The sequence below is a fragment of the Nyctereutes procyonoides genome, unplaced genomic scaffold (genome assembly GCF_905146905.1).
Source record: "Nyctereutes procyonoides isolate TBG_1078 unplaced genomic scaffold, NYPRO_anot_genome, whole genome shotgun sequence".
Classification (NCBI taxonomy): domain Eukaryota; kingdom Metazoa; phylum Chordata; class Mammalia; order Carnivora; family Canidae; genus Nyctereutes; species Nyctereutes procyonoides.
Window position 1 is genome coordinate 18,004,811 of NW_026575044.1, and position 26,373 is coordinate 18,031,183.

Here is a 26,373-nt window from a genome sequence, read left to right on the forward strand (position 1 = left end):
TTTTGTATCTGGCATTTTCCACTGGCATAGTGTCTTTGAGATCCATCCATGGGTTTTCATGAGTCAGTAGTTCTGTCTTTTTATTGCTGAATAGTATCCCACTGTATGAACATACCACAAATTGTTTACCATTCATCAGTTGTTAGACATTTGGGTTGTATATAGTTTTGAGTCATTGTGTCTAACACTCCTGTGAACATTCTCCTGTTCACTCCTATGAACTTTATGTAAACATTCTCGTGCAAGTCATTTTGTGGACATACGTTTTCATTTCACTTGGGTAAACACTTAAGGGTGGAACTCTGGCTCATAGGGTATGTGTATGTTTATCTTCTTGAGAAATCGCCATTTTTCAAAATGTACCATTTTTCTACTCCAATCAGCAATGCATGAGAGTTCTGGTAGTTCAGCATTCCTGCCTACATTCAAATGCTGACCTTTTAATTTTAGCTGTTCTAGTGGGCACGGAGTCAATATTACTGTGACTTTAATTTGAATTTCCCTAGAAGGTAAGCAGTTTTTCTTTCTTTTTTTTTTTTTTAAAGATTTTATTTATTTATTCATGAGAGACATAGAGAGAGAGAGAGAGAGAAGCAGGGACACAGGCAGAGGTAGAAGCAGATGCCATGCAGGGAGCCCAACGTGGGACTCGATCCCAGGTCTCCAGGATCACGCCCTGGGCTGAAGGCAGTGCTAAACTGCTGAGCGACCTGGGCTGCCCATAAGGAATTTTTCATGAACATTTTGGCCAATAGAATATCTTTTATGAAGTGTCTTTTTTTTTAAGCTTTATTTATTTATTTTAGAGTCAGAGAGTGAGTGGGGGGAAGCCAAAGGGAGAGGGTGAGAATCTCAAGTAGACTCCCACTGAGCACGGAGCCCCATACGAGCCTCCATCCCACAACCCTGAGATCATGACCTGAGCTGAAACCAAGAGTCAGACGCTCAACCGACAGAGCCATCCAGGTACCCCTAGGAAGTGTCTTTTTATGAAGTGGCTTTTTATTTTTATTTTTTATTTTTTTTTTGAAGTGGCTTTTTTAAAAAAAAGATTTTATTTATTTATTTATTTATTTATTTATTTATTTATTTATTTATTTATTTATTTATTTATGAGAGACACAGAGAGAGGCAGCGACACAGGCAGAGAGAGAAGCAGGCTCCACGCAGGGAGCCTAATGCAGGACTTGATCCCAGGATCCCGGGATCACGATCTGAGCCAAAGGCAGACACTCAACCACTAGGCCACCCAGGGGCCCCTGGAGTCTGTTTTTTTTGCTTCTCCTTGGATGTGTCTGGGTGGAACACAAGAGGTATTTTCACCCTGCAGAATTTTACTGTAAACCTTTGGGGTGCATCATATGAAGCTAGATGTTTTGGTTGTATGTGAATGTGTGTGCAAGTGTGGCCCAAGACTTGGAAGAAGCTGCAGGAACTTGCCGTAACATTGGGACAGCAAAGTTTCACATGTGGTGGATTCCAAACAGCAAATTCAGAAGCTGGGTGCTCCGAGAGGCCAGGGCAGGGGTATCAGGGCTACTCAGAGGAGGCTTCCAGAATACTCAGGGGCCGAGGGACTGAATTTGGATTCAGGAGGGGATAATGTAAATACTATCTTAGGGTTGCTGCTGAGCGTTGCATTGCAGGTGACAGAAGCCAACCTGGCTGAGACAGAAGAGAAATGAAGCTTTGGTGGCTGTTTCTTTAGGCTTCTTGAGACCTAAATCTGTGCTGGGGCAACAACCAGAACTCATAGAATTAGAGGTATTTCTTACTTAGATTGAATTATGTGCCCGTGTGTAAAATTGACTATGCCGATAATAATCCATCTTTAAAAATGCAGTGTGAGTTACAGCCAGTTAGGTTTCTAAATGCCGTGTTGAAATCAGCTTTGAGCCTTGGTCCTGCTGGATCTCTCTGGGACCCTGTCTTGGAGGCCAGGCCACGCAAGTGGCAGCAAAAGGAAGAGAGAAATTCTGTTTCTCCCATGCCCAGGGCTGAGTAGAGAGGTGTCTTCAAGAGTCTCCCAGGACCCCCCAACAGCAAGGTGGTACCTCCCTGAGCTGGCTGGGGGCTGGGAAGGGGTGGTGGCCTGGGCTGGGCTGGGGGTGGGTGTGTTCAGAGCTCCCCAGGGCACAATCCAGTGCAGCTTCACCAACTGCCTTAAGGAACTGGAGTCTGAAACAGGCAGCCTATTGTATGCATTTGGAGGTAGAAACCCAGAACCAGCCTCATTAGGGGACACTTTAGGGGATGTTCTTTAGGCCCTGATTTGTCGGTTTGAGGAGTGGAGGGACTTTGATTTAAAAAATGTACTGCCTCTGGGGCAACTGCTTGTGGGACTTAGATCGCTTCCTACAACCTCAGAGCAGCACAGTAGGATAAAATAAGTATAAATTGCTAATTTAAAATGAAAAAAAAATCCTATTCTCCTTCTGCTCCCCTTTCCCCCCAAATTGGGGTCAACCAGCGACCATGTGATGGATCACACTGGTTCCCCTTTGTGTTTCCTAGTGGGAAGCGATCCTCCTTTCCACTCCTGGGGCCTGGCTTCTGGCTCAGAGCTGCCTGCCCTTTACAGGGATACCCTCCACCCTCGATCCTCAGACCAGGCTTGTTGGCTGTGGGAAGAGGCGTCGGTGTCCAGCTCTGTGGCAAATCTAAGGACAGAGGGAAAACCGTGTCGCCCTGGTTAGGGCGGCCCTGTGTTGGGAGGAGGCCTCCATGAAGTGGGAGTTCCTGCACCCTGCCCTGGTCTGACCCCATACCCAGGGTTGGGGGGCCCACAGCGGGACGGGGCCTGGCCAGCTCCCTCATCCATGTACTCTCCATGTCCTGTTACTTCCTGTTTCATGGCCCTCCCATTTCATAACTTTGACAATTTTCCCATGGCCGCATGCACTCTGACTTCTTCTATTTTGTTCTCTTTGGTCACAACTGTCTGGTTGGTGAAGCACTTCAGAAACTTCCCAGTTCCGGCTTCCCCCTGTGCTCTGCCCTGTGCCCCCTTCAGGCTCGGGGTGGTCATCGCTGCCTCTGCTCTGACACCATGTCCTCTGTCCCCAGAGCTCGGACATCCTCAGCACCGCGGGCTACGACTGCATCATCCAGCACCTGAACAATGGCCGCAAGAACTGCAAAGAGTTTGAAGACTTTTTAAAAGAAAGGTACTTGCTGTCCTTCCTCGAAGGTGGAGGGGAAGCCGAAACACTCCCACCCACAGGAACAATTTACAACTTTCTGTTTCTTTTTCGGGGTTCATAGGCCCTCTGCTCTGGGTTATGGAATGATACCCACGGTGTAAATGGTAGGTGTGTCCTAAAGGCCTTAGGAATGAGCTTGAGAGATGAGGTTTATAAATGAAACGGCAAATGAAATAGAGTAAAATGTGAAGTGGGGTGATATGCAGAACACTGACGACCTCACGGGAGGGGGAGATCATGGAAGACGAGTCAATAAAGGAAAATATATGGAAATTAAAAATTATTAAATATATTTTTAAAAGATTTTATTTATTTATTTGAGAGAGAGAGAGAGAGAGAGAGCGAGCATAAGCAGGGGGAGAGGCAGAGGGAAAGGGAGAAGCAGACACCCCGCCGAAAACTGAGCCACCCAGCCACCCCCAAATTATTAAATACTTATGTTTTTAGTATATGGTCACTTTTCTCCAGGAGTTTTATTTTACTGTTAATATTTATTTATTTATTCATGAGAGACATAGACATACAGAGAGAGGCAGAGACATGGGCAGAGGGAGAAGCAGGCTCCCCGCAGGGACCCCGATGTGGGACTCAATCCCGGATCCTGGGATCACGACCTGAGCTGAAGGCAGGCACCCAACCACTGAGCCACCCAGGGATCCCACTCCAGGAGTTTTATAGCAAAAGAAACCAGTCCCATGTTGTCCGATTTTGGGGAAGAATCTGCTGCATGAGGTCAGAGTGTCAGACACACATGCCCTGGGTGTGGGGGTCCGAGGCCCTGGATCCGGTGGCCTGCCTGGTCTCTGGGCTTCCTTTCTGCTCGGAGGAGGCTGCTGTCATGAAGGGAGCACGCACTCCTCCCCTGTGTCCCATGCAGAGATGACTCCCATGAAGGAGCACAGCCCTCATCAGGTTTTGGGAGCCTAGCCTTTCCTGAGCATGGTGTCTGGGACCTGGTCTGCTGAGTCTGGACCAGGGTCTCATATTGCTGACCCGTTCTCCTTGGGTCTTGAACATTATTTCTCTGAGCTGCTATAAATTCCAGGCAGCACCCTGGCCTATTTGGGGTTTGGACAGGCTGGGGGCAAAACCTGCAAACACAAGGGCAAAGGTAACAGCGGTCTGTCATATATTACTGTTTTGAGTTCACTAGATACAATACACAAACATTTATAAAATTTCATAAATTTGTAAATATTTTGTGATTAGGTGGCTAACCACGCACAAACGTAGTGTCCCATGCTGCTCTGGAATGCTGTCTTTCTCGTATCTGTCTGGCTGGAGCCCGGGCTCTGGCTCAGTATGTGCTCTCCAATGATTGGTCCCCAGTAAGTCCTGGATGACTCACTGTAACACAAGTAAATAACAAAACAGTAACCATCCTTCAGTAAGTTGAAAATTCACCTAGTTTACCCTTCTGTCAGCTGGAAAGGCATGATGATGCCAGTCACCAGGAACATCTGAGCAGCTAAATGCTAATTGTATATGGAGCACTTGCCTCGTGCCACCATCTTTGTTGCAGCATCTCTGTCAACATAGCATTGGAGTTCAGCATCCCTTCAAAAATTTCTCTTTGACTCACGTTGACTGCATGAGGTGTTATTTATGTTTTCTTTGCATGGAAGAGCAGTTTTTAAAATGTTTTTATTTATTTTATTTGAGAGAGAGAGAGAGCGCGCGCGCGTGCAAGCATGGGGAAGGGCAGAGGGAGACGGAGAGAGACTCTCAAGCAGATTCCCAGCTGAGTGTGCAGCCTGACACAGGGCTCAACCTCACCATCCTGCAATCACGACCTGAGCCAAAACCAAGAGGGGGTGCTTAACTGACTGAGCCACCCGGGCACCCTGGAAGAGTACTTTTTTGAATGAAGTTGAATGATTAACTTACCTTAGGAATCTAGAAAGTGACAGCTCCAGAGGCATCACAGACACAGACCCTGTGTTTGTGACTTATCAGTGCTGGCCAGAAGGGCAAGGGATGAAACTTTCTGGGAGGATATGCTTGGCCCTTGCACACAGGTGTTCTTTCCCACCCTTTACTTTCTATTTCATAATTCTCACTCAGTACACCTACTCTCTCTGTTCCCACCAGAGTTTATTAGTATGCTTTCAGGGTCTCCGCCTCGACATCTTTACTCCATCATTTCGTCACCCGGATGTTCTCTCCATCCTTCAAAGTCCAGGTCAAATTCCCACCCCTCTCCTCCCCCTCCCTCCCCTCTTCCTCCCCCCCTCCCCACTCATCCCCTTTTCCCCTCCCCTCTTTCTCTCCCCTTTTCCTCCCTCCCCCCTTCTTCCCTTTCGGAAGAATTCTACAGAACATTCCAGTCTGAGGTCTTCTACTGGTTAATAATGAAATGAACCTGTTTTGTCACTGGTACCTCAAGCCCATGGGCTCTCTCATCCCTTGAACCCCAGGTTGGGCCAGCTGACATACTGAGCTACCGATAGGAGCAGGAAACGAGGACTAGAAAAATGAGGATGATCATCTTGCAGTCAGTAGCTAAGGGGCGATTAAATGAGATTATATTAATAGCTGCCAATTATTGAAGGCTTGCCGGATACCCATGTAAGCTTCCATATATTTTGTACATATTATCTCATTAGTTCTCCTAATAACCCTGTGGAGGAGTTTTATCATCCTTATTTTACAGTTGAAGAAACTGAGGTTCAGCAAAGTTATAAAACTTGCCTAAGGTCAGACAGCTAAGAAAGGATAGGTCTGGCATCACACCTGGGAAAACTGGGCCACAGTATACCTGCTACCATACCTGGGACATCATAGTGGTGGGGAATGGGGATGCTTGGTGCTTTAGACAGACCATGCTATACCCAGGCACAGTCAGTTGTTTTTGTGAAACTTGCCAACTGCAGAGTTTATATTCTGAAATTTCCCTCTTGTATTTGAATTGACCATGAATGAGGCACTCCATATAGGATGGTAAAGAGGACACTCTTTGAAAACATGGGAGGAGGGGTGGGCCTCAGGAGTGTAGCATTTAATGGAAATATCTCTTACTCTATGTGTGTGTGTATATATATACATATATATACACACACACACATATACATATGTTTATATATGTATATGTATATATATACATATATATTTTATATATATATATATATATTTTTTTTTTTGGTAAATAAATCCTTGGGTCATAGTTTTGAATAGTCAGTCTGTAATGTGTTAGCCTGTGCTGGTCAGGGGGCCATATTTAGTTTTGCCATGATGCCCATACTGGTGACTTAGAGTTGAAGGCTGCTGGTCTTCTCACAATTCTTCCTGTCAGGTAGAGGGAGTTTTGAATCTAGAGAATGGTGTTATATCTGAGCTTCTCCCATCAGAGGAGTAGTTTTGCCCTCAAGGGGAGTGCCATGTGTTTTAACTGAGAATCAGCCCCAACAAGGACTCAGAGCTCTCTCTTCTGTTCCCCTCAGGGCATCAATTGAAGAGAAATATGGCAAAGACCTTCTCAACCTCTCTAGGAAGAAGCCCTGTGGACAGTCGGAGATCAAGTAGGTGCCACGCTTCTTTCCAGGTTCCAGGTTGATCAACGGTGCCAGGAGCCCCCATCGCTTCAGCAGGCAGAGCTGGCCAGTGGGGTGAAGTGTGTTGGATGAAACAGTTTTTCATAGTTTTTTTTTCTCCCTTATTCTCAGTTGTGAAAAATACAAGTCTCAAATGGACTGTGAAGCCACAAACCATGAGTAAAACTTTCTAGATTTTAATTGAAGTCTTTTTCTACATATACTTTTTCATAGGGAGTATTATACTATATATAATTTTATACTAGGCATTTAATAGAGGGACTTATGCACACATACTCACATGCACGCACACTTGTTTGTGACAATTCTGAGAGAGAGTCTTTGAACCATTTTATACTTCTCGCAACTGATGTGAGGTTTCTGTACAATTATATATTCTACTATCACTCACTGATACAGAAATGGCCTTAGGACTCCCTCTCTCTCATCTGCAGGGCTGGCTTCGTGGGCAGTCATACAGGAGCCCACGCTTCGAAGAGCTTCCTAATAGGTTTGATGCTCTTTGCCATCCCCATTTTGAAATTCTGATTTATAAACAAGGGGCCCCACGTTTTCATTTTGCAGTGGACCTCACAAATTCCATAGCCCATCCTACTCATATGGAAATTTCTAGATTCCTTCTCTGAAGTAAGCATATTGAGGGAGGCTTGGGAGAAATAATTTGGGGTAGACTTTTGCAGGCCTCTGCAGTCCTAATCACATTACACACTGACCTGCATTCTGCTTTGATTGATGAATGAATGACAAAGAAGGTGATCAGGAGCCATGCTTTGAACCCTTCCTTTATTGGCTTGTACCTACATTTCTAATGATCATACTTTAAAGAAGGACCAGTATTCTTATGAGAAAGGGACCATAACTCCTTTTATACCACTGGGGGAAATGAAGCGTAAGGAAGTTTAGCATTTTGCTCTACCCCAGTGGACAGTGGAGAATTTATAATGCCCGTGCCTTGGAATTGAGAGAGGAAGAAAGAGGAGACAGTGAGCTGCAAAAGTCTTGATCCTTTGCTGTCCTCCCAAGCTCATGGGCGAAGATGAGTCTACAGGCTGTGAGATGCGGGCAGAGAGAAGCATGCGGTGGTATTATAATAAGACTGTACAGCCAGTTTCCAGAACTGAAATGATATATGTGCTTGTTTTTTTAGCACCCTGAAGCGGGCCCTGGAAGTCTTTAAGCAGCGTAAGTGATTCTCTAAACTGTATTTGCAAGTGCTGGATCTGTCTGTTGTCAATGGTAAATGGTAGGTTTTAATTTGAACAGCAGTCCCAGATTGGGTAAAGAAAAAAATTAGAGCAGCTCCCAAGGTGACAAGTAGCTCTGCAGAGTTGAGATGAGCAGAAGCCATCTTCCATACCTTCGCATCATGATGTGCATTTGACTCACTTAGAGCAATGGTTCTCACACTTGGAATCCAGGGCAAGATGCTGGCACTTTGGTCTTCAAGGACCTGTCCAGTTCTTCTCCTCCTCCGCCTTAGACAACTAACTATCAAGGAGATAGTAAACATCTGAACTTTCACTTCCCACTGATAAGCAGTTATTGGTGACTTAGTGAATCTATTGGTGAATGACTCCAGATGTTTTTTATGCAATTAAACCTATATATAAATATCTCTATTCATATAAATAAATAGGATGATACCATGGCAGTGGTTCCGAGTCTATGGAGTGAGGGCAGAGCCTATGTTTTAAGATCAGTTTTGAAATGAAAACATCAATGTTTTCATGCTAGCAGTTTGGTATATATCTCTCTCTAGACTTTCTTCCATGCATTTATAATTTTTTTTGTTTTTTAAAGATTTTATTTATCTATTTGACAGAGAGAAAGAGAGAGAGAGAGAAAACACAAGCAGGTGGAGGGGCAGAAGGGAGGGAGGAGCAGGTTCCTCACTGAGCAGGGAGCCGTTTGTAGGGCTTGATCCCAGGACCCTGGGATCATGATCTGAGCCAAAAGCAGACACTTAGCCCACTAAGCCACTCAGGAGCTCCTCTCTTTCTTTCTTAATTTGCAAAGATGCACATATACATAGAAGTGAGTTTTTATATAAATGAGATCATACTACACCTATCTCTACAATTTGTTTTTCTTAACAATATTCTCTAAGCATCTTCCCATTTCAGATCATTTAGCTCTGCCTCATTCTTGCACATTTGAAAGTTTTGAGAGGCCCCTGGCTGGCTCAGTTAATGGAGCATGTGACTCTTGATCTCATGGGGTTGTGAGTTGAAGCCCCACATTGGGTGTAGAAATCACTTAAAAATGAAATCTTTAAAAAAAAGAAAGAAAGTTTTGATCCTACACAATGCCAAACTTCTCCCAGAAGAGTTGGACTGATTTTTCCCTCCACTGAAAGTGCTGTTTTTCCCCCATGCTTGCCAAAATGAAGAATTTTCACACTTTAAAAAATTTCCCCAACTGAAAAGCAAAAAATTATATACTTCTAGGGTTTTCAAGTTTTTAATTTTTTTCAGTAGCTTTAAGGCTGAATACATTTTCAAATGTTTATTGTCATTTAGCCAATCTTTTAAAAAAATGTCATGTTTTTAACCAATTTTCTTATACTGGAATAATATATTTTTTTCTTTTGATTTGTGAAAGCTCTTATGACATAGCTATTTACTCTTTGTTATATAAATTACTGATATTTTTCCAATTAGTCATGTATCTTTGAACCTTGCTTAAGGTTATTTTGACACACACAAGTTTAACATTTTTTCTTAGGTCAGATCTGTCCATCTTTCTAGCTTTAATGTCATACTTCAATTTGTTTTCTTAGAATCAGTAAAATAAGAGTTTTGTTGTGGTAGTTATAAAGGGAGCCATGGCTGGCGCCGGAAAAAAAAAAAAAAAGGGAAGCCATGCTCATTGCAAAGATCTTAGAAAATAAGGGGAAAAAATCACCAATAGTCTTTCTATCTAGAAATAACTATCAATAGCCAAAATTCCTGTGCGTGACCTTTATTACCAATTCTCAGGCCCATGTTAGAGATGGAAAGACTGTCAGAGTCATCTAATGAGAAATAAGTATTGAATTTGAAATTGCAGTGGGTTTAGTGATGTCTTCTAGCACGTAAGCTCCATGAGCTGGGGCCTTGGCTGTTTGTCTTCCCAGCCCTGGGCACACACTAGGGACACACACACTGGGCACACACACACTCCTTCCATGGTAGGAGGCTAAGCTAAAGATTTTTTAGCTTTGGTCTTGGTGGCCAGGGCAATGCTGGCACATGGAAGGGCTCAAGAAATGTGGTGACCAAGTGAAGTAGGTTCGTTTTACCGCTTGCTCCAGTATTTTGTGTACACATTTTGTGTAGTTTTGTATATTTGAATTCAACATTTGTCGATCTTGTTTATTGTTTTTTCTTTTTGTTTTAAAAATTATTTTTGCAGAGATAGACAGTGTGGCACAATGTCACATTCAGCTTGCCCAGACCCTAAGAGAAGAGGCCAGGAAGATGGAAGAATTCAGAGAGAAGCAAAAGCTACAACGGAAAAAGGTTGGATTTGCATCTGTGTTAAGATGTTGCTTTTCCTATGGCAGAAAACTGCAGGCTCATTTGTTCGCCAAACTCCTTGGCTCATTCCTACCTTCATGCAGCCATGTTCTTCTTTTAACCTATGAGATTATTTATCGGGAAGCCATGTGGAGACCCAGTCTAGATGGTCAGTTCTCTTTGAATTCTTGCAGGATTTAGGGGTCTGGCCTGCCTTCCTCTTCTTTTCATATCTGCTGCCACTATTCAGACTGTGACTGGCAAGGGGGAGCCCTCTGTCTTCAGTAGAGTCTTGGGCATTTGACCTGGAGGGGCTCCCAGACCACACTCCCTCCTGGACGAGGCAGTAAGGGAAGGATAAGATGTGGAGAAGACTCACATTCTCCCAGAGACCATGTAGTCCAAATGCCCTGTTTTACAAATAGGGAGACCAAGGCCCTGGGAAATCCAAGTCCTTTTTGTCTTCAGATCAAGTGTACATAGGCTCTTTTCCATTGATGAAATTTACTCTGTCCAACTACATGGAAGGAGATGGAGTAAGCAGGAGTAAATAAAACTGGCAAACATTTAAGAAGTTATAAGGATCAAGAAAAGAAGTCCAGATTTATAGCAGTAAAGTGTTCCTTAGACTAGACCAGCCACTATTCTGACTCCTTTCTATTTTGTTCCTAAATGACTTATATATTCAGGTTAGCCTGAATAGGGCCCTTCTCCAATTTCCTTTTTTATATCTGGTCTATAAGATTGGAACCTCAGCTTCACATGGGGCACAAGCTCCTTCCTATTTGGCATCCAAAGATTTCTAGCCAGGTCTCCCCAGTAGCTTTGCATGGACTTTTTGGAAATCTGTCTTCATCCTGGCTCCTGACCATTGGAAGGTCATTGTCTAATAGTAAAGCATCCAGCTGTTAAGGCTGTTTCTACTCGTACATCAGTCTTAGCAACTTTCCCTGTGGTTCTAAGTCAGAGTCTAATTGCAGCTTCTTTGGTGACCACTAGGCATGTGGCAGCATCTTAAAAGCCTGACTGCCTTCATCTGTTGTCATTTCCTGAGCTGCTCTTACAGCTGTGCCTCTTGTTAGGAAGGAAGGGTGGAAACTAACATTTAAAGAACACCGTATTGAGTAGTTTTATACACACTCATGCTTCTTGTATCAGGTTTGAGAAGGGTATCTGGCTTCAGATATTTTTCAGAGCAGAAATACTATGGGTATTACACCCACCCATTGGATAGTCACACTGTTTTTGGCTGACATTGCCAACCCTGCCCAAAAGTTGAATCACAATTTTCAGGGGTAAAATGCCTTAGACGATCAGAGTCACTGAGTACATGATTTCCAATAAGAGGAGCAGAGGGTCATTTCCTCATGTTCCCAACTGCCTTCGGTAGCCTTGATCATTTCAGGGAGGGTTTTGTTGGTTTTGCAAGCCTTCTGGAACTTCCCCTCCTAACAAGTTACAAAGACCAAATTCTCGTAGCTAGAAGAATGTGTTCTGAATTTTGTTAAGTAAGCGAGGAGCCAGTGTTCAATCCGCTGCTGTCTTCCCAATTTCCTATGTTCTGTGGGCTCTCTATAGCAGGAAAATGCCTTCTGAGCTTTCTTGGAGAAGTCCAAAGTTTATTAATAAATTTGTAGTTCTTTGTGTCACAGTGAACTCTGGTTTCTACCACTTCCGTATTTAGATACTTTTTTTTTTTTTTAATCAAACTTTGGGAGAAAATGTGTCAATGGTAACTTCTCATTTTCACTGGCCAAACCCTGCCTGCCTTGGTCTTCCACTTTTTAGAAATTAAGCCATTTCCACTTATTGGAGAAAGCCATCAGCTGGTTTCTTTTAGGAGCTTGGAGGAGGGGAGGTGCAAGTAGAATGGGTGACCAGAAGTTAATGGTGTACTCACTTAAACAACTAGATTTCTGTGGGTGGTGAATGATACAGACATGGTCACCTTTCCTTCATGGAGTGTAGAGCATGGCCAGAGACTGATGTGACATGGCCATCATGATAAAGTGTGATGAACCTTAACTAATAGGGAAGATGAGGATCCCACCTGAGCATGTGGTGGGGACATCTGACCTCATCAGGGAGGCTGGAAGGCCTCCTGGGGGAAGTTCTTTTAGCTTGTCCCTTGAAGGGACAGCACACAGTCAGGAACTCTCCTCTGGTGCCCACATTCCATTCTACGCTCTCAGCTAAGATTGCGAGGATCAGGGCAGAATGTTGCTCTGCCTGTGTAGTGAGCAACCTCTGAAGAAAGGAACTTCCTGAGTGATGCAGAATGACCGGCTTTCTGAATACAGTCTGAATGTGGACAGACAGACAAACAGACCACTAAGCAGCTATTCCGATAATTTACCACAGGGGCATTTGGGTCCTTTATAATATCCCATCCTTCTTTACCTCACCCTCTTGCTTTTCCCCACCTTGGAGCAGAGGTGATAGTTCTTGCACTACTTTGTCTTATCAATAATACAACAATTAGATTTCCATTGGGTTTGGCCATAGAAGACCTGCCATGAGTAGGTCACTCTGTAAGTGAATATGAACATGAGGAGATTTTAATCAAAGTGATGTAGCAGACAGAGCTGGACTTGGTGTCACTGGATGGCCTGGAGCAATATCACCCCTTGGGCCTTGGGGATCATACCTGTCAGGTTAGAGCCAGACTTCCTCTCTGGGGTCCTGTTCACATACAGATGCCAGGCATCCTGGAAGGCAGAGAGGAAGAGGAAGGGAGAAGGTCTGGCTAATGAGACTTTGTAGCCACCTGAGAGGTGCTTGAAGCAGGTGTTACATGCAAGTTGGACATAAGGAGGCCTGGCTGGGGCCTTAGACTATAAAATAATAACATCTCCCAAACTGGAAGGATGGCAATGTGTATATTTGGACTGGAAAGGACCATGGACTAGACCAACATTGCTAACTGATCTGCTCCATGGAGCCTGGGAAAATTAGAAACCATTGACAAATAAACCCAGCTCCTCCTCCTGGCAAATAAACACAGGCACTCATGTGAACTTCACAGCTTCCTGTCTGTGATGGCAAGGACCTTCCCGTGAGTCTTTGCATGTGGGGTTCATGTCTGTTCTCTGTGTCTACAGTGTCTTCACTATTAGCAGATGCATGACCACCTCTTGGTCCCTCAATTTCAGCTGAGCTAGATGACTTCTTGGTTCTCTGAAGACCTCTGACCCACCCACCCTCAGGGGAATTTCATGTATTCTTCAAAATTTATATTTGAAGTTACACCATCCCAAACATTCCATTCAGATATCTTGAAAATCTATCCAACCATGTTTGTGTTGGTAACACACAAAAATTTAATTGTCCAGAAGAAAGGGAAACCACATTTGAATATCATTTGCAATATTATTATTTTGCATTATATATTTTTGCACAAGAGCAGTGCCATAGTTCACTTTGAATTATTGCATCTCTCAGTCTTTTATAAACCGATTTGGTTCTATGGAGCTATCATAAGGGATTAGGGTAGTGATTAGAGATTAGGGTTTGTTTTTTTTAAGATTTTATTTATTTATTCATGAGAGACACACAGAGAGAGGCAGCCCCCTTTGGGGAGCCTTGATGCAGGACTCTATCCCAGGACCCCAGGATCACTCCCTGAGCCAAAGGGAGACACTTAACCATTGAGTCACCCAGGCGTCCCAGTGTTAGGGTTTTCATAAAGCTATCGTAAGAGGTTAGGGCAATGATTAGGAATAAGAGCACAGGAGTCAGGCTGTGTCCAAATCTCAACTCTGTTACTTGCTTGGGTAAGTTAATCCACCTCAGTTTACTGTCAAGAAAATGGGGATAAGAATACTCAGAGTCATTGTGATGCATGAAAACCACTTAGCACATAGTAATATCTGATAAATGAGAACTACTATTACCTCTGAGGCCTACATTTTTATTATTTGCTTCATTATATTGTGTAGTGAAAGTGTTAAGATTACAGCCACAAGAAAGAAATTGTTCCCAATTGAACTCAACAGAGTCCCTTTCCTGGATTAGATGGAGTAAAGGAACATCTTCTTCTAACTCTCCTTACGCATTTCTTTCCTTCATACTGCCTGGGCTCCTTGCTGATTAAGAGTTTGCCATTTCTGGATGCTGACATAGGTTTACAGAAGAAAGACCTCTTTTAAAATATGAATGGTGCTTTAACAAGAGTCTCAAAATCCTTTTTGAAACCTAAATTCCTTCAATCCAGATTTCCTGAAGACCCAGTTCTAAGGATCAGTGATTCTGAATGGTGGCTGCTCAAGTTCAAAGGCAGGTCTCCCCGTTAACCAGCCATAAGACCTGGGCTAGGTTGTTCAGCCTCTCTGCTACACTTTCCTCATTTGTGCAATGGGGATAATTAATAGCACGCATACCTTCTAAGTGTGTGAGGATTAAGTGAGATAGTTCGCGTTGAACACATAGTCCTCAAGGTAACTTGTGGTTAACAGTAATTTGTTTTGTTTTGTTTTTTTAATTAACAGTGCTTTGTCCTTTCTTCACAGACAGAGCTTTTAATGGATACTGCCCATAAACAAAAGAGCTTACAGTTCAAGAAAACCATGGATGTGAGTCTATTTATTTATTTATTTATTTATTTATTTATTTATTTATTTATAAAAGGTTGTATTTATTTGAAGAAGAGAGAGAAAACAAGTGAGGGAAAGGGAGAGAGAGAAGCAGACTCCCCACCGAGCAGAGAGCCCGACTCGGGCTGGATCCCAGGACCCTGAGATCATGACCTGATCTGAACAAAACCAAGAGTCAGACTCTTAACTGGCTGAGCTACCCAGGTGCCCCCTGAGTCTCATTTTATTGCCTTCTTTATGTCATGGTGACATTTTCTGAAATCCTGTGCTGTGTAGGAGTGTATTCCTGAAAATAACATTTTAATAATTTTTTAACAAGATTTTTATTTATTTATTCATGACAGACAGAGAGAGAGAGAGAGAGGCAGAGACGCAAGCAGAGAGAGAAGCGGGCTCCATGCCGGGAGCCTGATGTGGGATTCGATCCTGGGTCAAAGGCAGGCGCTAAACCGCTGAGCCACCCAGGCGTCCCAATATTTAAATAGTATTATTCATTACGGCAGTGTTTTGGGGAGACAAAAACCCTTAGAAGTTTGACTTTCCTTCTTTTTAAGGCCTTGGAAAGACTGAGGATAAAATTAGATAGAGGAAACAAAATAACAGGGCCTTTCTGGTAACCTGAGAAAATCTATTTAAATATTTCAGGCCAAGACCAAGGCATCTATATCCCCCATAGCACCATTTATCTTGTTGGATTTGAGCTTTTTCCCTGTGACTATTTTGAATCTTGATTTCTTACCTATTTTACTGAGTGACCCCTTCCTGTTTCAAGATCTGAAAACTGTAAAAGCCTTACTTAACTAATTTATTTAAAAAACACTTAACAAGACAGAGCTAAGATAAATTGCTAGATCCCTCACTCTAGCTTTTATGAATCTGTTCACTTGGACACAGTGAACTCTGGTTTTGCAACATCTGTGACTCCATATCTGTACAGAGGTATCATGATATACTCTGACTATGACATGGTATCTGGTAACCCAGTTACAAAAATGTCACCATGTTGATGGCATGTGTGGTCTCTTCTGCATCATTTTTTCCCGTGATGCACAGCACCTCAAAAGTAACTGATAAATAGGGAGTGATATTAATGTAATCACAGAAATTGTGTTGGACAGCAAATTTGTTCCCAGACGTTCTATGTTTTGAGCAGTCTAGGGTGAGATTTCTCACAATTGAAGGGAAAGCCTTAGTGAAATATAAGTTTCTTGACTCTCTCTTCTACCTACATGAAGAGCTATATCAGTGTTATAAATTTTGCTTGGACTGTCAAAAATGATTTAGAAAACTCAAGAGAAAGGAATACTATTGTATTTACTCATTTTTTGCTTACTGTGTCTTTTTTTTTCCCTCTTGATGTTTCAAGGTTCCTTCTTTTATAGCTTCCTTTTGCTTAGAGAATTTTTTTTGGTAGGCTCCGCGCCCAGTGTGGGGCTTGAACTCACAACCTTGAGATCAAGTGTCACAAGCTCTACCAACTGAGCCAGCCAGGCACCCCCAGAGAATTTCCTCTAGCCATTCAGCAGAATGGTCTGCTAGCAACAAATACTCTGAGTGTTTTTTCATCTGAAAGTGTCTTGATTCCCCTTTCAGTGTTCAAAGATATTTTCACTGGATATGGGATTATGTGTTGACATTTCTTTTCTATCAGCACTTGAAAATGTGCTACTTTCTTGTGGCCTCTGTGGTTTCTGATAAGAAAGCTACTGTAATTAAAATTGGTTTTCCCTTATTGGTAAAGTGCCATTTCTGTTTATGTTGGTTTGTTTGCTTGTTTGTTTTTTAGTTTTCAGAAGTTTACCTATGGGTCTTGTCATGGATTTCTTTGGGCTTATTTTGTTTGGGGTTTGATCAACTTCTTGAATCTGTAGGTTTACATCTTTTGTCAAATTTCAGAAGTTTTCAGCTATTTGTTTCTCCAAGTGTTTTCTCAGCCCATTCTCCTCTTCTTGGATTGCAAGGACACAAGTGTTAGATCTTTTGTTATGGTGCAAAATATCCATGAGGCTCTAAGCATTTTTTTTTCAGCCTATTTTTCTCTCTGTTGTTCAGATTAGGTAATTTCTATTGTTCTATCTTCCGGTTCACAGACTTGTTCTTCTGTCTCTTCCATTTTTAAGCCCATCCACTGAGTTTTTTATTTTTAAGAGTGTATTTTTTTTTTTTAGTTCTAAAATTTCCATTTGGTTCTTTAAAAAGCATTTTTTTAGATGATTTTATTTATTTGAGAGAATGAGAGAGAGAGAGCACACAATCGGGGCGAGAGACAAGCAGACTCTTGGCTGAACATGGAGCCCAATGCAGGGCTTGATCCCAGGCCCCCAAGATCATGACCTGAGCCAAAGTCAGACATTTGACTGACTGAGCCCCCAGGCACCCTACCGTCTGGTTCTTCTTTGTATCTTCTCTGCCTTTGCTGAGCTTTTCTATTTCTTTGCCAAGACCATCTATATTTCATTTATTTTATTTTTTTTTAAATTTTTTTTAATTTTTATTTATTTATGATAGTCACAGAGAGAGAGAGGCAGAGACACAGGCAGAGAGAGAAGCAGGCTCCATGCACCGGGAGCCTGATGTGGGATTCGATCCCGGGTCTCCAGGATCGCGCCCTGGGCCAAAGGCAGGCGCCAAACCGCTGCGCCACCCAGGGATCCCTATATTTCATTTATTTTAAGTGTGTTTGTAATTGCTTGTTGAATATATTTATGATGGCTGCTTTAGAATCCTTGTCAGATAATTCTAACAATCTCTGTTATCTTGATGCTGGCAACTTTTAATGGCCTTTTTTTTTTCCCCCAATTTCAGATCTTCCTCATTCTTGGCATGATGAGTGATAGTCATTTGATTTTCGACATTTTAGGTATTATATTGAAAGACTCTAGGTCTGATTTATTTATTTTATTTTTTTTAATTTTTTTTTTTTTTTTTATTTATGATAGTCACACAGAATGAGAGAGAGAGAGGCAGAGACATAGGCAGAGGGAGAAACAGGCTCCATGCACCGGGAGCCCGATGTGGGATTTGATCCCGGGTCTCCAGGATCACGCCCTGGGCCAAAGACAGGCGCTAAACCGCTGCGCCACCCAGGGATCCCTCTAGGTCTGATTTAAATCTCTGTTTTAGCTGGCTTACTCTGACACCATTCTAGCAGAGGGCAGTGAGGTACTGCCTTATTACTCCTTTATGGGGGTAAAAAAATCTAGCCTCCACTGAAAGCACAGTGTGGCTCTGTAACTACTGGGAGGTGGTTTAAGTTCTAAGTTCTGAGCTTCCACTAGACTTCTCTGACACCACCCCAGCAGACAGGGGGTGGACCTCATTGTTGTGAGGTGGGGTGGTTGAAGTCCAGATTGCCCACATGGTTTCCACTGGCATCATGTATAGGGCTGTGTTACCTCCCAGTGGGAATGAAAGTTCCAGTTCCCTATTTGTTCCTCTCTGACACTACCACGTCAGGGAAGTTGGGCATCTCATTATAGCTTGGTGAGAGTGGAAGTCTAGATGGCCTTTGCTGGATGTGTGGGAGTGAGGCCACACTCATTTTAGGTGGTGTTTAGCTGCAGTAGGATGGTTACTTTCTAAAGGTTTCTCTCCTCAACGCTGTCCCTTTTCTGGTCTTTTGGCTAGAGAAGGCAGGTTTTTGATGGGACTTGTGTCTATGCTCGTTGTCATTCCCTCATTGCTTGGCTTCCTTGGCACTCAGTCTGCAATATATGAGGCAAAAAGAAAACCCAGAGAACTTACATGTAGGTCATCCTTCTGAGACCAGAGTCTAACCAGGTTACCCTCTTCTCTCTACTTTTCAGAGTCTTATTTATTTATTTAAAAGATTAAAAAAAAGATTTATTTATTTATGCATGAGAGACACACAGAGAGAGGCAGAGACACAGGCAGAGGGAGAAGCAGTCTCCATCCAGGGAGCCTGATGTGGGACTCAATCTCAGGATCCTGGGATCACGCCCTGGGCCGAAGGCAGGCACTCAACCACTGAGCCACCCCGGTGCTCCAAGGAAAAAGATATCTTTAAAAAATATCTTATACATGGTTTCAAGAGAGATTATAAATGGGGGAAAATATTTGTAACTTATATAACTTATAGCCAGGTAGTATTCCTAATATGGACTGAGCTCTTAGAAACCAATGAAAATAAAGAATGCTCCAACAGAAAGTGGGTAAAAGTCATGAAGTAGAAAGACTAGACCATCTTAGTGGTCATGAAATATAAATACAAATAAAACAACTTTATGCTAACATTTTCTCCTCTAGTCTTAGAAAAGTCAGGCATATCGTCTAAGTTTGGTATTGGTGAGAGTGAGGAAATTTACTCCACATAACTGCTGGTGGCAGTTTCAGTTGGTGTGGTCATTTTGGAAGGAAGTTAGATACATACATATTCTTTCACCAAACAATTACACTTTTAGGTATTTGACCTATGTAAATAAATTCATACTATCCAAAATAAAATCAGCATATTTTTATGTTACAAAAAAATGGGAAACAAGATAAATGTCCACCAATAGAGAGACAGCTAAAATTATGGTGTGTGTGTGTGTGTGTGTGTGTATGTTTGTGTATTTACAACCATTAAAGTGTTCAGCTACAGGGCTCATGCTTGATATAGAGAAATGTCTCACATATTGTTACAAAGGAAATTGTTGCATGAACAGCTCGTGTGCTTGTAATTATAAAAAATTATGACATTTCTGTGTGTGTATAGTGTATATAGGGAATTCTTTGGTTGTTTACTGAAAGGTTAACCCCAACTGAATTGCAGAAGAGATGCCAAGAAATCCAAGAACGCGCATGAAATATTTGATGAACACAAACCATCTCTGCAAATCAGTCTTCATTCTTTTTTTTTTAAATTTTTTTATTTATTTATGATAGTCACACACACACACACACACAGAGAGAGAGAGAGAGAGAGAGAGAGAGAGAGAGAGGCAGAGACACAGGCAGAGGGAGAAGCAGGCTCCATGTACCTGGAGCCGGACGTGGGATTCGATCCCGGGTCTCCAGGATCGCGCCCTGGGCCAAAGTCAGGCGCCAAACCGCTGCGCCACCCAGGGATCCCGAGTCTTCATTCTTAATCAAGCAGTTTTCAGGGGCCAACATTTTTATTTATTAGCTGATTGGCAGCTTTGTTATGCTTGAACAAGTTAAATCTTTGCTTCAATAGTTGAAACAGAAAATGCTCTGATTCACTAACTATAGTTTGAGAACTGTTTTCACTCTCATGGTAGTAATGTTAGCCCCTGCTAGACCACGGCCTACTTTTAAAGTACCTAAAACAGAAAGAATTCTTTAAATCAAAAAGGAACATTGCTGTGCTTAAGTGTCAGAATTGATGGAATTCTAGTGGAGAGGGCATCACTTACTATGGTGGGCACGTTAGAATATCAAAGTGTCATTGTAATTACCATGGCCAAGTGATTGCATCTAAGTTTTGAGGCTTATATTATATAAATATTGGGTTGTACATCTAACAGTTACATACCTATTTTCATTGTACCTATTTCAAATCACATCTTTTGTTTCTGTCATCTTTTAAATCTCATGTACTTTGTATTGCCCAAATAGGAGTTATTACTTCCTTGATCAGGTCGGCACCACATGCATAGTTTGGAAAAGGGCCAGAGAACCTCCCAAAAAGAGATAAGGAGGAGCATTTGCCCTCAGAGTGCCCACCACCTGGTGGTGATCCCAGCGCTAATCAGAGTGTCGTGTTCTTTGCTGGGCTTAGTGGGCTGGCATGGCTGCTTTGCAGGGTTGCATTCCACTTACCCCCTTTGGTTCTCTTTTGGCTTATAACAACAAAGGCAAAGAAGAACTATGAGCAGAAATGCCGAGACAAAGATGAAGCAGAGCAGGCTGTCCACCGGAGTGCCAACCTGGTAAACGTGAAGCAACAAGAAAAGGTACCTGGGGGAGCCGACAGCCTAAACAATCTGAAATTTGTGTATTTGAAACTAAAACCGAGTTAATAATCTTAATTTAAAATGTAGCTGCATCCTAAGGTCCTGACAATATTCTCCTCCAGGCTACCAGGATCCTCTGAACCAGAAAGTCAGTTGTCACAATCTTGGGGTTTGGGGAGAGCTGGAGAAGTGTGGCTAGGGGTAAGGGAGAAGGGTGATAAGAAGTAGGGGAGGGGGTTTTGGTTTTTTTCTTCTTTCTTCAAAACACAAGTATTCTTTGTAGTCAGGATGTCTCCTGCTTGGGTGTATAATCAGTTTTACATAATCTGAATAGAAGATTGTCAGCAAGAAGAGGTCAGGGGTATGTCTTTAGGAAAACACAGGGCATGGTGCTTGGTGGCTATTGCCCAATGGCCATAAGATTAGAAGGGAAGTTGAACAATTTGCTGAGAGAAATACAGGTAAGACGTGGGCTACACCGGGGGTGTCTTCACAGTCTTTGTTTTTAAGTCTGGTTTGCCTGTGGAGGCCTGGTTCAGTGTTTCTCCTCTCTCCTTCTTTGTCCTCACAGCTTTTTGTGAAACTGGCAACTGCGAAGACCGCAGTAGAAGACTCGGGTGAGGGGCTGCTCCCAGGGATGGGGGAGGATTGTTGTGGGGTTGACATTCAGCAGAATCTGTCCGGGAAGGTAGTTTTATATACCCCACAGTATGTGTGCACAGACAGTGGGGTGACAGAGATTATCAGGAGGAAAGAAGGGAGAGAGGGAGGGGGAGAGGGTATATTAGAACCTGGGAAAGTGAGAGGAAGTAAATGGAAACCCCCCCTTAGGTTGTGGGCCTTACTTGTAATTGAATCGTGGTGGTAGTGGCGGGGTCAGGGGCCAGCAGCTTTATAATCAAGTGCTCACTCTGATTTATTGGGAACATCTATCTAAAAAGCCCATTTCAGCCCTGCTGACTCTTTTCTGTTACGAAGGAAATAGCCAAGTTGTGAGGCCTTGTCATGGCTGAAATCTGAAATCCAAACCAAATGTTTGCAAAGCCTTCTAATCCCAGAGTACCTTGCAGGAGACAAGCCTCTCATGACCATAGTCACTTAAGTCTCTAAATCCAAAACCAAAGTAACTTGATAGTTCTCTTCTCCACACCTCTGGCTGGATCATTTTCCTGAAAATGGAAGGGCGTAGAAGCAATCAAGGCTGAATTAGCCAAAGAGAACCCTGGCTGAGGTTCCTGCCAGTCTTCTCTCTCCTTCTGTGAACTATTTCTTGCCTTTTGCTTGATCCAGTGTCAGTGCTCAGAGCTCTGTGGGGCCCTGTGAGCTCACTGCCATTCCGGGGAGTGTCATTCACCATCTGGGGCTAACCGGGCAGTGGGTATGTGAGCCCTGGTCCTGTGTGGTTTCTGAACCCAGGCCCCTCCCCTGCATTGCAGACAAAACGTACATGATGCAGATCAACACTCTGGACAAGGTCCGTGAAGACTGGCAGAGTGAGCACATCAAGGCCTGCGAGGTACAGGTGCTGGGGAGGGAAGGGTGGGTCTTCCTCGAGAATCTGGAGTGTCTACTCTGGCAGACCTCAGTTCTCATAGAATTGCCTGAGGGCAAATTCGAAATGAGAAGTTTCAGTGGAGGATGGAAGGAACTGAAGTTTTCCCCCCAGACCTCATCTTTCTGCTGCCTCCCAGTCCTGACCATTGTGTCCTACTCTGCTCAAGGACTTCCTCTGATGTTTGGTGAGCCCAAACACGCCATAGCCCAGTGAAGTAGCCTATAGGCGGGGGGGGGGGTGCGGTGGGGTGGGGGTGGAGGTTAGGTAATTAGCTTTCCAGAGCCTCACCTGACCTTGCTCTCCCATAAGGACTATGCAGACTGAAGGTGAGCAGGCTTTAGAAGTTTTTACTCTCCATACACCTTTCATTTCACCAGTTCATTTTTAGCACATGACCTCCCTTACAGTTTCCTGGAGAAAATAGAGATGTAATCTGGAATCTTCCTCAAGTTTCTTTCAGCCTTCTATACTTTTTCTTACCAACACTTCTCAAAGTGAAGTCCCAGGACCTGTAGCATCAGCACCACCTTGGAATTTGTTAGAGAGGCAGATTCTCAGACCAACTGCAGCCCTACTAAACAGAGAAGGTTGGATTGGGCCCAACCCTGCGTTACTAAATCCTCGGGTGATTCTTATGCAGATTAAAGCTTGAGAATCGCTGATCTCCACCCCTCACCCTCTTTTTCTCCTGTTAGAAAGGAGCTGCTCCTGCCCTGTCAAGAGCCCACGCCATGACCTGAGCTCTAGCTGCCATCATCCAGCTGTCTTTTCCTCATGCCCAAGCACAGCTGCCTTTATTGTGAACTTCTATCGTCATTTGCTGCACAACTCAGCTCATTCTTGGTTTTAAAATCTACGGGCTGTTGATTCCCATCTGCTACCCTCTCCTCTCTTCACAGCCAGGCTTCTTAAAGGAACTGTCTTCACATCCTCATTGCCCTTGCCTTTCCCAGCCTTCTGGGTCTGGGGATCCCCACCCCACACCTGCCCCACTCACTGCTGCTCACTGGAGGAATCAGTGATCTCCATGGTGTGAGGTGCAGCAGGCTTTTGTAGTTCCTGATCTTATTTGACCTGTATCTACTGTCTAGTACTGTGGGTCACTGTCCCCCTCCTAAAGCACTCTTGTCTGTTTTACTTCCTTGACTCCACACTCTCATGGAAAAGCCTAGAATAAGGCCCCCTCCCTTTTTTAAGATTTTACTTATTTATTCATGAGAGACACAGAGAGGCAGAGACATAGGCAGAGGGAGAAGCAGGCTCCCTGAGGGGAACTTGATATGGGGACTCAATCCCAGAACCCCGGTATCACACCCTGAGCCGAAGGCGGACACTCAACCACTGAACCATCCGCGGGGCCCCAAGGCCCCCTTTTTAAGATTTAAAAAAATCCAAAGCAATATCATATACATTTTATGGACACATACATATTATAAAAGCTTGCATGGGAATGATAACGTTTAGGAGAATGGTTATTTGTGGGGAAGGTGGTGGAAATTGGAGAAAGCACATAAGCAGTTCAAACAGAATCTGAGGCACCTATGGCCAAAATTGTTGACCGAGCTAGGTGGTTGATATGTGGGTATTCATTACATTGCTCTCTATGATTCTGTCATGTGCAATATTCTATAATAAAAAATGAGAAATTTTAGTATTTATATGCTACCTAAATACTAAATATACTAATATAAGCATACTAAGTACTAAATAAATTCTAAAATACATGCTACATGTAAATACTAAAAGGTTTGCAGGTGAAATGATGTATTTGGCTTCAAAATACTCTGAGGAGTAGATGAGTTGGTAAACATAATAAAACAGAATTGTGAGTTGATAAACATTTAAGTCAGGGATGGGTACATGGGCATTCATTAAACTGTCTCTTGTGTATGTGTGAAGCTTTACATTATAAAAAGTTTTGAAATGTAATAGTGTTATATTCAACATTAAAATACATTAATATATAATATCCACTGTTGAACAGAATAACATCCACTTTATAGAATAATTTGATTTTCCAAAAGTTGATATTTGCTTATATCCAAAAACCTATTGTTTGAGGATTGACCTTTTTTTTTTTTTTAAAAAAAAGATTTTATTTATTTATTCATAAGAGACAGACTGAGAGAGAGAGAGGGGCAGAGACACAGGCAGAGGGAGAAGCAGGCTCCGTGCAGGGAGCCTGATGTGGGACTCGATCCCAGGACTCCAGGACCACGCCCTGGGCTGAAGGGAGGCGCTAAACCTCTGAGCCATCCAGGGATCCCCGGGATTGACTTTTTTAAGAAAACCTTTTTATTAAAGAAAATTTCAAAAATACACAGAGATAGAAGGCAAGGGCGGGTTCCCCCATGTTCTTATGAAGTAGCTGGAACAATTGTGACCGTCTTGCTGATTGAATTCAGGCATGGAGCAGGGCAAAGTTTTGAATTGGAGGCTCTAGGAAGCTGCCCAGGTGCAGATGCCTGTTAGGCAGTTGGAAATGTGAGCTGTAATTCAGGTTAGAACCTTGCTATCTAGTTTTGTCATTACCTCTTACCTTAGAACTATATCCAATCCTGTTTGTGTTAATACCGTATTGAGAACACCATTTGCATTCTTTGCTTGCATTAAGAGTTGATGAAAAAAAAAAAGAGTTGATGCATTTCCTCACAGGTGGGGGCAATAAGCTTACAGATAATGAGGGTTGATACTGTTTCTTAAGTCATAGTCAGTCTAGATAAATGTGCTCTTTCTCTGCCTGTGAATGGACATGTGGTTATGTTTCCATAGATTTTTGAAGCTCAAGAATGTGAACGAATAAACTTCTTTCGGAATGCATTGTGGTTACACCTGAATCAGCTGTCACAACAATGTGTCACGAGCGATGATGTAAGTCAGAGGTGTCCATGGGGGATTCATTAGAGTGGAAGGAACCATAGATATTAGTCCACCCTCCTCATTTGAGGCCCAGAGAGGTACAGTGACTTGCCCAAGGCTCCAAATGAGTTGATAGACCCAAATAAACGCCGACTGCCTGACTCCTAGTCTGCTTTGCCACCATGACTTTCTCTTTAAGGAAATCAGAGTTAGAGCAGGAGAGCAGAGAATGGAGATTCAGATGCAGGTTTTGTTGTTGTTGTTAAGATTTTTTTTACTTATTTATTCAAGAGAGAGATTGAGAGAGAACGTGGGAGCAGGGGGAGGGGCAGAGGGAGAGGGAGAAGCAGACTCCCTGCTGAGCAGACCACAAGCGTTCTCTTTGTTAAGAAATAGCCACCCTCACTTAGATGGGACATTTGCTTTAGAAGAACAATTAAACGCCTAGAAAACCTGTCAAATTGACTAGAACTTTTTTTTCCAAATTAATTCATTGTCTTTGCATTTGTGTATAGCATTGGTCTTGGTATCTATTTCCTTTGGCCATCAGTATTAAAAAAAAAAAACTCTGCGAGGTATTTATGCTGCCACAGAGATACATTTCTTGCCATCTTTAAAACAATTTTAATAGCAGATAAGCATCAGAGAAATCCCTTTATATGGGCCATGTAAAAGGAGACTTGGGAATGTCTCTTTTTCTTCTCAAAACAAAATTTGGGAGAATCAGCCATTCATCAAACCTGTTTGAATAAGCTGTTACAATTATCACCGACATATACCTCTAGCTTGCTTTATCTTCTTTCTGTTAGATGTATGAAGAAGTCCGTAAGAGCTTGGAAGCCTGCAGCATTGAGAAGGACATTGCGTACTTTGTGAGTCACCGAAAAACTGGACAGACTCCACCAGGTGAATTGAGGGGCAGGGCTTGGGGGGGTTGTGTAAGCATTTCTACTAGTCTTTTGGGTTACATGTCAAGAAGGGAAGACCTCAGCATCTTAATATTTTGTTTCTTGATTCCCCTAGCACCCATCATGTATGAGAATTTCTACTGTCCCCAGAAGAATACAGCTCCACAGGGAAAGGCTCCAGGGCCTAACTTAGCAAGGTAATAACCAGTTGCCTTTCACATGAAGAAAAATACTTTAAATCAATGTTGTTATCATTAGCGTTCTAAGAGGTATTAGAATTGGAACACATC

The 26,373-nt window shown here is 42.9% G+C and overlaps 1 protein-coding gene across 1 annotated transcript in view; it reads left to right on the plus strand.

Moving 5' to 3' along the window:
- Positions 1–26,373, plus strand: part of PSTPIP2 (proline-serine-threonine phosphatase interacting protein 2) — a 67,537-nt gene that overhangs the window by 36,018 nt on the left and 5,146 nt on the right. The window contains exons 2-12 of the mRNA XM_055324569.1: positions 3,067–3,167; positions 6,644–6,721; positions 7,902–7,936; positions 10,148–10,254; positions 14,760–14,822; positions 20,663–20,761; positions 21,333–21,378; positions 22,198–22,277; positions 25,089–25,187; positions 25,985–26,081; positions 26,199–26,280. Of these exons, the coding sequence (XP_055180544.1) occupies positions 3,067–3,167; positions 6,644–6,721; positions 7,902–7,936; positions 10,148–10,254; positions 14,760–14,822; positions 20,663–20,761; positions 21,333–21,378; positions 22,198–22,277; positions 25,089–25,187; positions 25,985–26,081; positions 26,199–26,280 (887 nt within the window). The remainder of the gene's footprint in view (positions 1–3,066; positions 3,168–6,643; positions 6,722–7,901; positions 7,937–10,147; positions 10,255–14,759; positions 14,823–20,662; positions 20,762–21,332; positions 21,379–22,197; positions 22,278–25,088; positions 25,188–25,984; positions 26,082–26,198; positions 26,281–26,373) is intronic.